At 38.0% G+C, this 17,900-nt stretch overlaps 1 gene segment (V, D, J or C); it reads left to right on the plus strand.

Annotated features, from left to right (window-relative positions):
• Positions 1 to 11,438: 11,438 nt before the first annotated feature.
• On the plus strand, positions 11,439 to 11,881 carry LOC134619871 (Ig kappa-b4 chain C region-like). The segment is given in 2 exon segments: positions 11,439 to 11,442; positions 11,547 to 11,881. Coding segments are annotated over 2 exon segments (339 nt in total).
• Positions 11,882 to 17,900: the final 6,019 nt, after the last annotated feature.

Here is a 17,900-nt window from a genome sequence, read left to right on the forward strand (position 1 = left end):
TGTCAATCACTGAGTCTTTGATGCCGTTTTTCTTCTGTCTCTTTGTTTCTTTTTGTTTGCAGATTTTTCAAAAAGCATCAAATAGTCATATTTCCATCCCATAATGACAAAAATCATAGCAACAAACTCCTCTAGTTTCATCCTTTTGTTTCTGTTGTAAAGCTGATATTTCAAACTTTTAAAAGAATAAAAATGCAACGAGGAAACATGTTCATTGAGTGTGAGTTTAATAAATGCACATTAAAAAATTAAGATTTTGTAATATTTATTAAACCAGACCAAAATAAAAATGTAAACAGACACATCGAGTGTAATGTGCAGTGAAAATGGTTAAATATATTTTAAATTCGTATACTAAATATTTTCTATGGGATGTTGAGGTCATGTCAACCATAGATTATCTCTGTGCTCTTCATAATTTCTAGTCTCAAAGCTGTTTCATGATCTACATTTTAATCTGACCTAAAACCCAATAAGTAAAATTAAAGAGCAGGGTGTCATCTATATGTTTAAACAGAGATCATTTAAATGACATTTAAATGCAGATTTACTAAAGTTTGATTAATGAACTATTTGGCAGTGAAACTCTGATGAAGCAACAAAGCAGAGAAGAGTCTAGAAGCTGGTGGTGGCAGAGATGAAGCAGGTGGAGACTTAGTTGAGGATCTCTAATTGTCCAGGATGAGGTGGAGATAAGGAGTCTGAGATTTAAAGCACATAAAACAGAGGTGAGCAACTCACAGAAGGCGGCGAGACAATAACTGGACTCAATTAATGAGGACAGAATTGAGCTTGACAGTGGACATGATGTTAAGAACAGACTAACAGAACAAACACACAGGAATGCAGGCAGGTGAGAGACTACAGGTCTGCTTTAATCAACCTATGTAAGTTAATCTCTTCTAGTATTTACAGCAAAATGAGAGAAACTCACTTCACTAAACCTCTTAAAACAAGAAAAAGACCACAGTCTGTGAGGAGGATGATCACATCTTATTTTCATTGGTTTCAGACTTTGGTAATACTTTATAATAATGTCACACTTTTAAGCATTAGTAAAATAATATTTTAAAGAGAAACTTTTTAGTTCTTTGTTCTGTCTACATTAATACTTTGGAAATTGACCAAACTGACTAAATAACTTTAGGTTTTTGCAACAGTAACAGTGATTCTTTTGTGTTGGAAATATCCAAATGAGGCTAAATTGTCACTGACATGAGAATGAACACATTCCCTACACATACTGTTATAACAGCCTGCTTGATTTGTTAATCAGCAGAATATTAGAATATTATAGACACTAGTTGTGATGTGACTACAGTGATTTTTTGGATTTGGGTGATGAAGGACTGCAGCTGAGCTCCACAGAAGGATCAGTTTAATATTTAACAGCTTACAAATAGAAAAGAGCTACTTAACTGTGCAGAAACACTGACAACAGCATTTGTATTGTTAATAACAGCTTGTTAGATTTTACAACTGGGATTAATATAAAAATCTTTAATGAGCAAAAACAACATTTTTTTTCTATGTGGACCTTCCAGTTACGTCTTTTCTTTGGAACTCATTGTTATAAATGTAGAAACTAAGAATGAGTCAGACTACAGAGAACAATAGTCATCTAAAAATAATGTTCATGTGTTAAAAATCTGGAGCCAGTGTTGTGTCCGTATTCTAGACTCATTAAACATTTATGTTTTTATTCGGGGACACCACTTCATGTTTTTTTGTTTTGTTTTTTTCATGTTACTAACAACGTATTCAATAAATTTATGAATGTTAAACTTGAACTGTGAGTGTACACAAATGAAATTTCACAGTAAATGTTAAAGTAATTGTTTCTCCCAGTCTTTTAGTGTGTTCTGCAGCTGTTGCTTCAGATCAGTTCCTCTTCAGCTGAGAAGTTTTTGTACGACAGTTTTTCACTGTGTGAGCGGGCGGCTGTAACTCTGATGACAGTAATAAACTCCTGCATCTTCAGCCTGAACTCCACTGATTGTCAAAGTGAAGTCAGTCCCAGATCCACTTCCACTGAAACGATCAGAAACTCCAGACTGACGGTTTGTTGCATAATAAACTAGCAGTTTAGGAGCTTCTGAGGGTTTCTGAAGATACCAGTGGAGGTAGTTACTCATACTTGAACTGGCTTTACATCTGATAGAGACAGTCTGTCCAAGAACAGCAGACTGAACTTTAGGAGTCTGAGTCAGGACGACATCTCCAGATGAATCTGAAAATGAGAAGAAGAGTTATTGAGAAAAACCCAGTTTAAAGAAAGATGATGAATATCCAAACATTAGAGGATCATTTCTCTATCATGGAGAAGAGATGGAAGAAGGTCAGTGCTGCTTATTTCAGAGTTTCTCCATCATAGCAGAACATCATTGTGGTGAACCTGGCTGCATGCTGAAGCAAAGTTTTCACAGAGAGTCTCACCCTGAACAAGGAGCCCCAGGGTGGCCAGCAGTAGAGTCAGTGACATCATCATTGTGCTGCTGGTGTGTGAGTGGCTCTGAAAGGCCTGGACAGCCACTGATCAACACTGGCCTCTTAACAGCTGTGAGCAGAGAGGCAGGACACATATGCAAACACACAGAGTCAGTCAGCTGCAGCTGTTTTCCAATTTTTTCTGTACTATATATGCCAAGTGTGACATAGTTAAGCGTTTGTATTGTGGCACTTTCACCAAGTTTACAAGTAATATGATGTTGAGGCTGAAGAGCTGAAAAAACATTCTCAATAAATTACAACCATACAGAATGAATGTGTGAACAGCCACAAAAAAATGAAGTTAATTTTCTGTTACAGTTGAAAAGATTTCTTTGTTATTAGTCCAGGTCAGCTTTAAAGTGGGTTTTGTGAAGATGTTCACACATATCAATAAAACTGTTTAACCCTCTACTGCATGACTTTTTAATTTTTGGGGAAAAAATATTTCTCCCTATTTTGGGGGAGCTTTAGGGTTCCTAATAATATATCAATCATAAAATTTGACACCCTGCCCCCCCAAACAGATATTGGTTTGTTGCTTCAAGGCAACGCTATGCACACAACAACCATTCAGAATCTGGTCTTCAGGTTTGTATGACATGATCTTCCTCAGCACATGAAGTTTTAATAAAAATTAACTGTGCCGAGGGTTGGTTCATCCAGCCAGAGTCACCTGATCAGTGACGTCCGAAGCTTTATTTGTTACATCACTGCTTCAGTACCTGATTCAGTGGTTTAAGGAAGTGAATCATTGGTTGAATTTGTGTTTTGTTTTGGTGGCGATTTTGTGCGAGATGTTGAGAATCACAGAGAAAGTAAGGACGTTCTGCCTATCCTTAAGTAGCAACCAAATTGTTTTTATTTTACCAGTTCACAAGCAATCTTACCTCCAGGTAAAATGTACCTAAGAAATACACTATACATAAGTCAATATAGCTTATATTTAAAGGTACCTGTCAACTAGTTAATTACACAACTGCTTGGAGCCAGGACCTCACAGCACAGCACATTCCCAACCTATCATAACAGAGTGTTGTACAACATTATACTTAATGTATTTTTATCTATTATGTTTATAGATGTCAAGAAGTCACAAGCAAAGAGAAACAATATCATTGCGCATGTTTAATCAAGGAAGGTTTATTCATCAGAATTATTGTTAATCACATAAACATAATATAAATAAGTAGCCCAAAGTCAGGTAGAACTGTCACATGATATTAAACTGAAGCCAACTCAGCTCTCTGGAGTGGGCAATTCTAATGAAGTGGTTCATTTCAAGTTTCAAGAGCTCTGTGTTGAAAAGCTTTGAGTACTGAACCCTTTTTCAATACAACCTTCAAGGCTTCAGAAAGCTTCATTTGGCCATCGCTATTAACGATCACATTTGTGATAATCTTGATGGACCAGGGCCTATAATTTAGTAACAGCAATGACAGAAAAAAAGGTGTGTCAGTCAGGAAGCAACTGGACCTCCCAAGGCTGGCGATGTTGACAGACACACCAAAGCAGAAAGGACTCTTCCACTGAAAATGTAAAGGAAAAGAGTAAAAAGACAGGAGAAGGTGAGACCTAACTGGGACCGTGGCTGTAATCGTTACGTGTACGAGATATAATTTTCAAAACATATTAAACATCTGATTTTCAAATATTTGAAGAATTCATAATTTTCTGTGTCATAGTTAAACATGAAGGTTTATTGTTTGATCTGTGTGTTTATATGTGTATTATTTACTTTGGGGGAAGCTGTGATGGTGGGTGATGAACCAGAGGTGCATATACTATTGCATTTTTCAACTTCTGCTGATAAATAAGATGAAGTTAAATTCAGTTTTAGTGTGAAGAGTTTGAGTTTAAAGGTAGTTTCAAATAAAGTGTGTGTGTCCTCAGTGAACTGTATCAGTCTCTGCAGTATCTTCCAGCTGCAGCAGTCAGTTCAGTTTCTGTTCAGTCTGACTGAGGGAGGTTTTTGTACGACTGTTTTTCACTGTGTGAACACCCACTGACTGTTAACAAGGAATTCACCCATACAGTAATAAACTGCTGCATCTTCATCCTGGACTCCACTGATGGTCAGAGTGAAGTCAGTGTTTGATCCACTGTCTGTAAAACGAGCTGGAATTCCTGAATATCGACTGTTAACATAGTAAAAGAGCAGTTTAGGAACTCCCCCATCTTTCTGTTGGTACCATGACAGGTCAACACCACTATCTACTCTATGACTCGTCTTGCACTTGATGTTCACAGATCCTCCCACAGCAGAGCTCACTGCTCCAGGCTGAGTCGCTGTGATCTGTCCTCTGGACTCTGAGGATACAGAGACAAAAACATAAAGCAGCTTCATGGTTTTGTGGGCTTCATTTCAGAGGGACAGATGTTGATAGAGGAGAGGAGTTTGATTCTCTGGACTTTACCTGTGAAGCAGCAGCAGAGGAGAGTCCAGATGAGGACGCAGATCAAAGTCATGTTTTTGATGAGGAGGATTTCTGTGGCTTCTGTTGTGATGAAGGACAGCTGTCAGTCATCCAGTGTTCAACTCTCAGGACTATAAACTCTCCCAGAGCACTGGAGCATGGTGCTGCTGATGCAAAGTGCCTCTCTATGGAAATGATCTGACCAAGTTTAGAGGCACAATGTGAAAAAGTAAAGGCCTGTACTTGTCCATTAGTTTTTACAACATTCTGTACGCCACGTAGATCCTGATGGGTTCTGAAGAACTACTAACTGATCATATTTAAAATAAGTTCATTTAACAGTTGCTCTTTGCCAAGATGTAGAGATGTAAGAAATTCATATTTTTTCTGAATTCCTTCGTTCATGTTTGTAGCATTAAATATTTCATGGAAAGCATTTAGTCAGTGACTTTATGGTGGTGGGTCACTTACATTTATACAGTTACATTGATTCACGTAACTTTTTGAGTAAATTCTACTTGCTGGTGATAGTAATCATCCAGAACTATTTTCAATTGCGGATGATAAAGGATTCAGAAAGTTTATTCATGCAGGCCCATATGACAGAGAATGTGCATCTTCTTTTTGTTTTCATATTTTACTTTATATTTAATTGTGTTGTGGTTTGCAGTGTTTTGTGTTGTTTCACTTTAAATTTGTTTAAAAGGAAAAAGCTCAAAATTTAAATAGTTAAAAGTTGAAATGTAAATAGTTGGTTTTTGTATTATATGATTTATTTATTACATTTTATGTGGAGTGAATAAATAAAAGTATATTTACAGTGGCCCCTAGAGACAAAGCACTTACAAACTCCAAAACACGTACAAACTCCCAAACATGTACAAAGTCCATAGCAGGTACAAACCCCAAAGCACGTACAAAGTCCAAAACACGTAAAAACTCCAAAACACGTAAAAACGGCGAACAAAACACAACATAAGTGCTCCAGGATGCTAGGAGCAGTGTTGAGCTTTTGTTACCTAGTGGCTACACAAGCCGGGAAGTACCAACGACCGGATTTGGTGTGTGGTAGTAAAAAATTCACGGTTCGGTTCGATACTTTGGTGTCACGGTTCGATATTTTTTCGATACAAAAAAATGTTCATGCTTTCTTAATTTGTCATTTATTAAAATAATAAATATATATTTTAACTCAAACGTACAGTTTTTAAATTTAATGTTGCTAAAACAACAAAGTAATAAAATAATAAATCTATCTGATCGAGAAATCCCTCATCTTTGGAAAAGAGAGTTTATTACAGAGAAATGGCTCTTTCCAAAATAAAAGCTATACTATACGCTTCTTCTGGGGTACACTCTCAGCAGCATATTAAACATATCAGGTCCCCATAAGGAGAATCATGTGCTAACGGCTGTCTAAATGACTCGGGTAAAGTCTGTAGCATGCGTGCTTGTTGTTTTTGTCTGCTTCCACTTGTCTTTGCACTAGGATGATGTCGGTGTAAATGTGCAGTCATATTCATTGTGTTCCCACTAGTGCTGTCAGCGTTAATCTGAAATGACGTTAACGCCACAACACGGCAAATCTCCGTTAACGAGCTACCGCGGATCGCCCCGTGCGTGGGGCTGGACGGCGTCAACACGTTAACGAGCAAACTGCACTAACGCACTAGTTCCCACCAATGTAACTGAGCATTGCGTGGCACATCCGACATACTGTTTTACTTTTGTCCATGACGCGCTTACCTTCAGGGTCATACTTCACATGAAGACCAAAATAGTTCCAAAGGCCAGATCTGAATGAGGGTGGGGGAGGTTCAATTTGCCATGTTGCAACGAGCTTAGCTTCTGTCTTGCTAGCTTGTGCTGCATTCAGTGGATCTGCGCTCGACAGTGCAGCCTAGGCGGAGTAGTCGAACGCAGATCGACTGAGCTCTCAACACAGACAGCATCGTCAGAAGAAAAGTTGATAAAATAAGTTAAAAATTTTGTATTGTTCGATACACATGCGTACCGAACCGAAAGCACTGTATCGAACGGTTCAATATCGATACGAGTATCGTTGCACCCCTAATAAACATATATAAATAAAACCACTTTTTTTACATTAGTAATTTCTTTTGTGCATAATTTTATATTGTTGTTAATAATAAATTAATTAAAGCAACAAAACAACCTGAAGAGCCGGCTCTTTTTAGTGAGCAGAGCCGAAAGAGCCGGTTCTTTAAAAAGAGCCGGAAATCCCATCACTATGGCAGTGACACACAGAAACACAGGGCTTAAATACACTGGGAAATAACGAGGGGTATGAGACACAGCTGAGAGAAATCGGACATAACGAGACCCAAGGGAAGCGAAACTCAATACATTGACGTAGGATACAGACCTTCAAAGTAAAATAGGAAATGTAACACAGACGTGGACTTGACTAGGGGAGACAGAGCAACTAAGAAACACAGAGACTAACAAAAAGGAGGCACAGAGGGCAGCTACTAAATACTCAGAAAACTAAACAGAATACAAGAAACCCAAACTAAGACACTAGACTATAGAATAAACTGGGGCAACAAAGAGAACTAAGAACATACATCATAATACAAAAACCCTGAGACACAAGAAACTCAAAACACTGGGTCAGGAGATCCAGGATCCTGACAACAACTCTTCGAAACAGTTTTGTCAGACAGAACTCTAGATCTGTCACTTTGCTCAATAGTCAGAGATTTTGCCCCTTATTGACATAATAGCATCATATCGTTAATGCAGATTTGTCAGCTGGACACCTCTTTCAACCACATCCCAAAAATGCTGTCTTGAACTGAGACTGTGGAGGCCATTGGAGCACCGTGTTTTTGTTTTTGCTCTTACAATATTGGTCACTCCATGTGAATTATAACCTCAGTTTCCTGTTCTTAGGTGACAGGCCCTGCAGTGCAGTCTTCTACTGCTGTAGCCCATCTGCTTCAAGGTCACATGTTGTGCTTGCAGAGATGCTCTTCCTGTTTGTATCAAGTGGTTGATTGAGTTACTGTTGTTACTGAGTTACTGTTGCCTTCCTATAAACACAAAACTTTCAGACCATTCTCCTCTGGCCTTTGACATCAACGAGGTATTTTCACCCAGAAAACTACAGCTCACTGGATATTTTCTCTTTTCAGACCGTTCCCCGTCAACCCTACAAATGGCTGTGTAAAGAAATCCCAGCAGATCAGCCTGTCTGGCATCAACAACCATGACTCTTTTAATTATCTTTCTTAATGATGTTTGGGTTAATCCTCAGCAGGCTGTGTTCAACATGTCTACATGTGTAAATGCTATGAGCTGCTGACATGTGATTGGCTGATATTAGGATTAACAAGCAGTTTAACAGGTGTACTTAATAACCTAATAAACACATGCAGTATGACTTTACTGGACTATACAGTAGTTGGCGCTATGGTCTCAGATTGTATACATTTTCTTTTCCTGACACATATAGTTTAATGAGTATTATTTTGCTTTTCTCCATTTCACCAGTTTTGTAAGGTTAAAAAAACAAACAAAAAAAAAATCATCAGATTAGATTTTTGTTTCTGAAAACAGTTTAACTTTTCATTAGCTGTCACAGTCCGGGTGAGCTGCTGGTAAATTTCCACTAAGTCCATGTTCTGCTGTGTCATCTGTCATCTCCTCACTCTGGAGGAACCTACTCAGGATATTTAAGACCAGCGTTGCCGTCTCTTCACTGCTAGTTTTTTTTCAGCCCATCTTAACTCTGTTCAGCTCACCTGGACCTTCACCTACTCCCCTCAAAGTACCACCAACTCCACCTGCAACGTAAGCCATACTCCTCTTTAAAATTCAACCACACCTGGAGAAGTCTGTGAACCCACTAACCCCCTTTTCCTCTCTTCCTCTTGATCACCACACAACCTTAGGCCACCACGCTATGTTTTCTTGTCAGGAATCCCACGTCAAGTATAACTCTGTGTTTTTGTGCCAAATAAAGATTTGTGTAAAGCAAACTCAACCGTCTCCACATGTGGTCCAGCACTTGAGTCCAGTTTCGTACAGGCCTTTGGCCCCTTGTGACATTAGGCCTACATTTTTTGCAGTACTCTTTCCAAAGTCGGTAAGGTTTAGAAACAGTTTTTGAAAACAAAACAAAAAGATTAGATGTCTTAAAACGATGGTGAAAGTGTTTTAATAAGTGTCTTTTGCATAGATAAGTCTGTGTTACATATTTTGAGAACTGCATTCAGAGTGGTGAGAATGACGTTCCTGATGTAAGACTTTCACCAAAGCAACTGAGAAAAGCTGTGATGGGAAAATATTTACTGAAGTTCATTTAACTGTTCATGAATAAATGTAAGTGAAGTCTTTTGAAAAAGTGTGTGTGTGTGTGTAACGATATCAAAAGCAACACATGGTGATAAACCCTAATTGAATCTTAATATTTGCCAGTTAGAAGCCTTCAACCAACAGCACAGAGCACAGTCTTCTCAACGTGGAAGGAATTTTCAAAAATTCCTAAAATACCATTATTTGCAGACAGAATTCCAAAATAGAAGTAAAAACTTGTTTTTTAAAAAATACCCCCGTATGTTTAGGCAGGGTCTTAACAATGAACATATTCCTTCCGAAATTAAAAAACAAAATTCTGAAAAAAATACTGGTACACTTTCCAGAACTTAATATTTTTGTGAAATTCAAACATAAATACATGAATCAGAAGAGTTTTTGAATTTTGTCATGGATCGCTGTGTGCAGGCAGGAGACGAGGACCCAAACGCAGGACTCATAGAGGCAAACGTGAAGTCAAAACAGCTTTAATGCTGAACTCTAAAATAACAAAACTGAAGATACAAAAACAAACTTTCGCACGCAGGCAGACAGAACACACAGCGTAAGATGAGAGTGAATCAACGTTAACAATGCGACAAAAGGGGAAAGGCAAACGCAGGGCTTAAATACACAGTGGAGTAATCAGGGAATAGGAGACAGGAGGGAAGCACAGCTGGAAGACATTAGAGCGAACGAGACAAGAGAAGCAAAACTAGACACACCGACCAAAGACACAGACCTTTAAAGTAAAACAGGAAATATACACTGACAGAACTCAGGGACACGATACTGACCGAGAACAGAAACTAAAACCAAAGAACTAGAACATCTTAACCTGAAAACACAATCAGAATAAACTAGAACATACGATCATAATAATAATAAACTCAAAACACTGGGTCAAAAGACCCAGGACCATGACAAATTTAGACTGAGAATTAATTTCAGTGTTTAGAGTTGTGAAAAAAAAAGTCTCAGGTTTAAAGAGAACATGAGGAAAACTGTAAAATGTACATTCTGAAGTCATATTCTTTGAATATTGTTGAAATGGTTTTTATTTGTTTTAATGACACTATTATAATATTATTAAATGATACAAACAGTGAATTATTTTGTTGAGTTTGTTTGTTTCAGAGTCAGAGAGCCGTGTCTCTCTACAGTCAGAGGTTTTTGTACGGCGGCTCAATGAGTTTGTATCACTGTGGTACACGTTCGGTGGAGGAACCAGACTGGATGTTGGAAGTAAGTCAGTCTTAGAGCTTTTTTCCCTTTTCTTTCATTTTTCTCTTTTCTTTAATTTCATTTAATAGGAAGGGCGAGGAAACTTTTTGTGTGAATCGATTCATTATTTTATAAATAAAGTTTGTCCTAAGAAACAAAGTGAGCTTTGGAAATGTATATTCAGACATTCAGGACAATTTCCAATGAAAATTTGGGATGTTTCATAGTATTAATTATTATTTGTGGTTCTGATGATAAAGTTGTGTTTTGAGGGCTTGTAGGTTTAGTTCAGTCTAACAGAGTCAGAGAGCCGTGTCTCTCTACAGTCAGAGGTTTTTGTACGGCGGCTCAATGAGTTTGTATCACTGTGGTGGACTTTTGGTGGAGGAACCAGACTGGATGTTGGAAGTAAGTTAATTAAACTGTGTTTACTATTAAATGTTTTATCATTTTATTTAATAATTATTTGTTAGGACTGCTTAGATGAGACAAAAGTATTTTTTTTATTAAAAATAATTTAGTTTTTGATGTTTTTCCTTTTTACTGGACTAATTCAGATTAGCTCTGCAAGTTTCTCTTGTTTAATCTACATTTCTGTCATAGTAAAATATATGTAGACAAGAGTAAACTTCATCTTATGATTAGTTTGTAAATTTCCACCACATCAGCTGCTGTTTGGATGAGTTAAAGTTTGCTTTCTGATGTTTTTATCGTGTCAGATGTTTCAAATTTAGTTTGAAATGATGTGAGCTGTTCAATAACATTTCAAATCTATATGAATGAGTAGCTGCTCTGTGCTTGTGTCCACTCATTTCTTCAGTCATCCATGATTTAGACTTCAAATCATTTTAAAGTCAAACTTCTGCTGTAAATGTTTCCACATCTGCTTCTTTTATTTCCAGTGTAGTTTGAACATATTTCAGGTCAAACTGTGTGATGATTCTCTCTGTGCTGATATGCATGAGAGGTTTCTTAAAGGGAAGTGAAACAATGTGTGAGTGAATGACTGGTGGAGCAGAAAAAACACCTGACAGAAACTTCTTAACGGAGAAATTCAAATTGTGGTTCCTGTCCTCTAAGCTGATTGGTGTTTCCTAGGTGATACCCGCCCCGCCCTGAAGGTGCTGGGTCCCTCCAGTGCAGAGCTGGACCAGGGGAAGGCCACGCTCATGTGTGTGGCCAACAAGGGCTTCCCCTCAGACTGGAGTCTGTCCTGGAAGACGAGCGACAGCAGTGGCAGCAGCAGCATCAGAGGGGAGGAGAGCAGGACTCCTGGAGTGCTGCAGAATGACGGCCTCTACAGCTGGAGCAGCACCCTGACGCTCACTGCAGACCAGTGGGGGAAGGTGGGCTCTGTGACCTGTGAGGCCACCCAGGGCTCCCAGACTCTGGTCTCAGAGATACTGAGGAGAGACCAGTGTTCCCAGTCCTGATGTCAATCACTGAGTCTTTGATGATGTTTTTCTTCTGTCTCTTTGTTTCTTTTTGATTGCAGATTATTAAAGCATCAAATAGTCATATTTTCCTTCTCATAATGACAAAAAACATAGCAACAATCTCCTCTAGTTTCATCCTTTTGAAAAATCAGCTTTACAGACAGACTTTTAAAAGAATAAAAATGTAATGAGAAAACATCTTCTTTGACTCTGAGTTTAATAAATGCACATTAAAAAATAAAGATTTTGAAAGATTTATTTAGACAGACCAAAAGAAAAATGTCTACAGACACACAAAGTGTAATGTGCAGTAAAATGGTTAAATATATTCTTATACACACTGAATATATAAGATTTTGAGGTCCAGCCATAGATTATCTGTGTGCTCTTCATAATTTCTAGTCGCAAAGCTGTTTTTTGACCTGCATTTTATTCTGACAATATTAAAAAAAAAATCCTAATTTAAATTAAAGAGCAGGCTGTCATATGTTTAAACAGAGTTTATTTAAATGAATATTTATTAAAGTTTGATTAATGAACTATTTGACAGTGAAACTCTGATGAAGCAAAAAAGCAGAGAAGAGTCTAGAAGCTGGTGGTGGCAGAGATGAAGCAGGTGGAGACTTAGTTGAGGATTTCTAATTGTCCAGGATGAGGTGGAGATAAGGAGTCTGAGATTTAAAGCACATAAAACAGAGGCTGAGTGACTCACAGAAGGCGGCGAGACAATAACTGGACTCAAATAATGACGACAGAATTGAGCTCAACAGTGGACATGATGTTAAGAACAGACTAACAGAACAAACACACAGGAATGCAGGCAGGTGAGAGACTACAGGTCTGCTTTAATCAACTTACATAGAAGTTAATCTCTTCTAGTCTTTACAGCAAAATGAGAGAAACTCACTTCACTAAACTTCTTAAAACAAGAGAAAGTCCACAGTATGTCAGGAGGATGATCACATCTTATTTTCAGTGGTTACAGATCTTGGTAGTATTTTATGATGATGTCACTCTGTTAAACATTAGTAAGGTATTATTAAGTCTATCATACAAAACGTTCAAAACAAATTAAAGATGAGATTTTCAAATATTTGAAGAATGGATCATTTTTTTGTGTCATTGTTAAATGTGAACGTTCATTGTGTTGATATGTGTATTTATGTGTATTACTTACTTTGTATGATAGATGATGGTCGTCTTCCAGATGTGTGATGAATCAAAGGTGCATATTTTATTGTATTTTTCAACTTTTGCTGCTAAATAAGATGAAGCTAAATTATTGAGTTTTAGTGTGAAAAGTCTGAGTTTAAAGGTCGTTTAAGAATAAAGTGTGTGCGTGTGTGTGTGTGTGTGTGTGTGTGTGTCCTCAGTGAACTGTATCAGTCTCTGCAGTATCTTCCAGCTGCAGCAGTCACTTCAGTTTCTGTTCAGTCTGACTGAGGGAGGTTTTTGTACGACTGTTTTTCACTGTGTGAACACAAGCTGACTGTTAACATAGAATTCTCCCATACAGTAATAAACTGCTGCATCTTCAGCCTGGACTCCACTGATGGTCAGAGTGAAGTCAGAGTTTGATCCACTGCCTGTAAAACGAGCTGGAATCCCTGATTGTCGACTGTTTGCATTATAAATGAGCAGTTTAGGAGTTTTTCCGTCTTTCTGTTGGTACCAGGACAGATCATTCCCTTCATCTACCCTATGGCTGGTTGCACACCTGATGTTCACAGATCCTCCCACAGCAGAGCTCACTGCTCCAGGCTGAGTCACTGTGATCTGTCCTCTGGACTCTGAGGATACAGAGACAAAAACATAAAGCAGCTTCATGGTTTTGTGGGCTTCATTTCAGAGGGACAGATGTTGATAGAGGAGAGGAGTTTGATTCTCTGGACTTTACCTGTGAAGCAGCAGCAGAGGAGAGTCCAGATGAGGACGCAGATCAAAGTCATGTTTTTGATGAGGAGGATTTCTGTGGCTTCTGTTGTGATGAAGGACAGCTGTCAGTCATCCAGTGTTCAACTCTCAGGACTATAAACTCTCCCAGAGCACTGGAGCATGGTGCTGCTGATGCAAAGTGCCTCTCTATGGAAATGATCAGACTGACTCACACAGGGACTTGGATCAATCTGATGATGGTGTTTGCTTTAAATACGGAATTTTTAAAAATACATTTAGAATTTTACTTTGATCCAAATGTAAATCTTTGGGATTCATAGACAGATGACAAATTCAAGAAAAATCTGGGACCAGTTATCCAGTTAGAGCGATGTCTCATTTCAATTTACTTACAGCTGGTCTGGGTGATCACTTTTATCATCTGATGAAACCTGTCTATCCTGTACTGAACGACCTCTCCTACGATAAAAATACCTGAATTCAAAGGCTCACTGAGTGCTTGGATGAGTATAACAGTGATGTAAAAACTGTGTTGTGTCCTTCACAGCCACCAGATTTCAGCTCAGATGAACATCTGAGAGATTTTTCTCCACTGTTTGAAGTAGTGTGCTTCTCCACCATCATGAAACATCAAATGAGGAAATATTTTTTAGAAGAACAGTGTTCATTCTTCTCATAGAGTTCAGAGAGTCAGAGAATAAATGCAGAAGATCTCTGAAGCTGCTGTGGCTGCACGTTGTGGCTGAACACACTACCAAGGCACTTTAATTTAATGATATTTTTATCTCTTCTTTGGCATTGTTTGCTTACTTTTCCAGTCAGTTTATCAGCCAGTTTACCAGGGGATCAATTGGAAGTATGTCTATTTAGTCTTCAGTATTTAATAATGTGCATAAAAAACATGCAAGGTCTCTTTTATCTGGAAATTAATTATTTTTTTCAGGAAATTAAGTACTTAACTTTTTAAAAATAGCAAATTTTTCACTGTGTTATTATTAATTTTTGATTTCATCAATAATTCAGATTTTATAAGAGTAAAACATTTTGGTGAGTTTATCTAGAGATTCTGAGTAAAAATATAAGTAAATGTAGATAAAATATACAGTATTCTTTCTGATAGTCATCCTGAGGTTTCAGTAGGGATGCTTCCCTCCTGATGAAACATGTTTCTTGGGACATTTTGTGAGAACGTGAATTTACTGATTACTTATTTAAATATTTTTCTAAAAAAACAAACAAACAGTTTTTTTGCTAAATAAACTTATTGTGAAGGCCAACAGGGAATAGCTCTCTCCTTTTAAGAAATACTTCTTGGCATGAGTTTAGCTCATCATGAGCTGCAAGTATCAATACAGCAGACTGCAGTATGTGAAGGCCTCAGTTAAGATTGGTGGCAGCTCCAGGGCCGAGAGATCTTTGGGTACTAATAGAAGTGTGAGATTTGAAAACTGTTTTAAAGGATTACATCAACAAGTCCTTACAACAAGATGTAATGAGTTTATTAAGTTCAAAGGCTCCTTTAAAGTGTCAGTAGTCTTTCCTCAGTGATATAAAGGGACAGATTTTGTGTTTAAGCCGAATCCTGAGTCAAAGTTTCTGAACAGCTGTTTCTGGACTCAGAGATCTCCTCACCAGTAAAAGTATACTTACAGCTTAGAACCTCTCAACAACTAAGATCTGTAACAGTAAGAATGAATCTGTCATTAATTAAGGTGCTTTCGTTTTGTTAGTACATTATTGGGGTCGGCCAGCAGGGCTGCATTTTTGTGAGATTTTTTCTGTCAGAGTCAGAGAGCCCAGTCTGTCTACAAATGCTGCCTCACTCCAACAGGCAGCAGTTAAATGTACAGAGCATCTGGACGTTCTTCACAGTCATGCTACAGTCTTATTCCAAAATAGATTAAATTAATTTTTCACCTGAAAATTCTACCCACAGGACCCCATAATGACAAAGTGAAAAGGGTTTGCTTGAAAAGAAGGAAACCGAAGCTGAACTGAGAGTAAAATAAATAGTTTTAAATTAAATTCTAATAATTTAAATAATATATTAAAATAAAATTTTGAATATTTTCCTCATATTTGAGTAACAATTGTACACTGACATTAATTGTCTATTGTTTTGGCGAAAAAAACATATACATTCAAATAATATTTCCTGGTTGTATTTTGTCATTCTCCATCAGACTTTGAATGCAGTCGATCAGTTCCTCTTCTGCTGAGGGAGGTTTTTGTACAGCGGTGCTGTAATCCTGCTGACAGTAATAAACTCCTGCATCTTCAGCCTGAACTTCACTGATGGTCAAAGTAAAGTCAGTCCCAGATTGACTCCCAGTGAAACGTTCAGAAAACCCAGACTGACGGTTTGAAGTCCAATAAATTAAGAGTTTAGGAGCTTCTCCAGGCTTCTGAAGATACCAGTCTATGTCATTGCTAACACCTGAGCTGGCTTTACATCTGATAGAGACAGTCTGTCCTGGAACAGCAGACTGAGCTTCAGGAGTCTGAGTCAGGATGATTTCTCCTGATGAACCTGGAAATATGAAAAAGAAGAGTTATTGAGACAAATCCAGCTTGAAAGATGATCAATATCCAAACAGAAGAGGATCATTTATCTAACATGGAGAACAGATGGAAACACACAGAGTCAGTCATCTTTCCTCATCGTGTCATCCTGTGTCATGTGACACGTTCATCCTGCTTTTTTTCCTTTGTCTTTTTATTTATTTAATTTGCATTTACTAATTAAAGATATGTCAGCACACAGGAACATGTATATTTACTTAAGTATCGAAATCTCCACAATGTTTTGTCAACTTGTGTTTAAAAGGTTAAACTTGAACAATTATTCTTTTCCCATATGTTTCATAATTTACTTTCAGAAAGTGTGTAATTACTCATGCTTTGGTAGTTATGAATATAAATAATTATAAAAACATATACAAACAGTTTTATATAGAGCCAAATGTGTTTCTTCTTTTTATTATGCAAGTATTGGGTTTGCTTCAGGTTTTAATTTAAGAAAGAAATAATATCTTAATAAGAAGTTATGTGAACTGTGACACTGGGCTGTTAGACTTGTTGGCCAAACAGACAGGATGGTCACTTTATTTCACATTAATTATTACCTTTGTTGAAAATGTATCAGCATAACCCTGGTACTACAATCCCAAATTCGTAGATCGGAGTACTTGAAATAACTGGGTTCATTTTAAAGGCCTGGACAGTAGACCTCCTGTATAATGATGGGTTAGAGAGACATTTCTTATCTTTTTACATTCCTGCAGGCACACAGAAATCTGCCAATGTTGTTACTGTATCATGTCCACACACACAAAATTCAAACACTGGAACATTTCATTACTCAAACTATAGTTTTCATTTAACATGTTAATCAGACTTATACTTCGATCATATCTGTGATTAAGAATTAAAATGATTTCCTATTAGCAAATATAGAAAAGCGCTGTTTGAACAATCTGATCATTTGAAACATAAAAGACTGGATGTTAAGACCTTTTGTCCCCTCTCTATTAGGAGTTGGTGGGCATGTGTGTTGTTGTTCCTAGGTTTTGTTTCCCTTTTCGGCACAGGTAGGCGGGGCGGTGCTTGATGGCATTCCGTCACACCTGCGGCACATCGGACGTCATTAGTGGGAGCATTTATGGAGCTGTGTGACGGACGTCTGGTGTCGGAGTATTGTCGCTTCCACAAGTGGTAACGTGTTTTTGCAAGACGAGCCTGTTGATTCCACGCTACTGTGCTGCATGTTTTAAGATCCGTCTCCTGCCTGCTTTCCCTCTGCACTGGCCTGTCTCGCCGCCTGCTCGCCTGCCTGTTTCGTTTTGTGTTGGCTTCCTCGGATCTGTGACGGAGATTTACCTCGCACCAGCCTGTGACCACTGCCCATACCTGTATTTCTGTGTTTCAAGTAAGCTCTCTAACTCTCCCTGTCCACCTAAGTTTAACACTCGACTTTTGACGTTATCCCCTAACTCTGTTTATCCCTCATCCTCAGGTAGCTCCGGTGCGCCACCTATCCTCCCGCATACCTTGGCTCCGTTTCATCCCCTCGGCTCTGTCTCCTCGCACATTTACTCTGTCACTGTACATAGCCCCTTCC

Source organism: Pelmatolapia mariae, linkage group LG22, assembly GCF_036321145.2.
Source record: "Pelmatolapia mariae isolate MD_Pm_ZW linkage group LG22, Pm_UMD_F_2, whole genome shotgun sequence".
Classification (NCBI taxonomy): domain Eukaryota; kingdom Metazoa; phylum Chordata; class Actinopteri; order Cichliformes; family Cichlidae; genus Pelmatolapia; species Pelmatolapia mariae.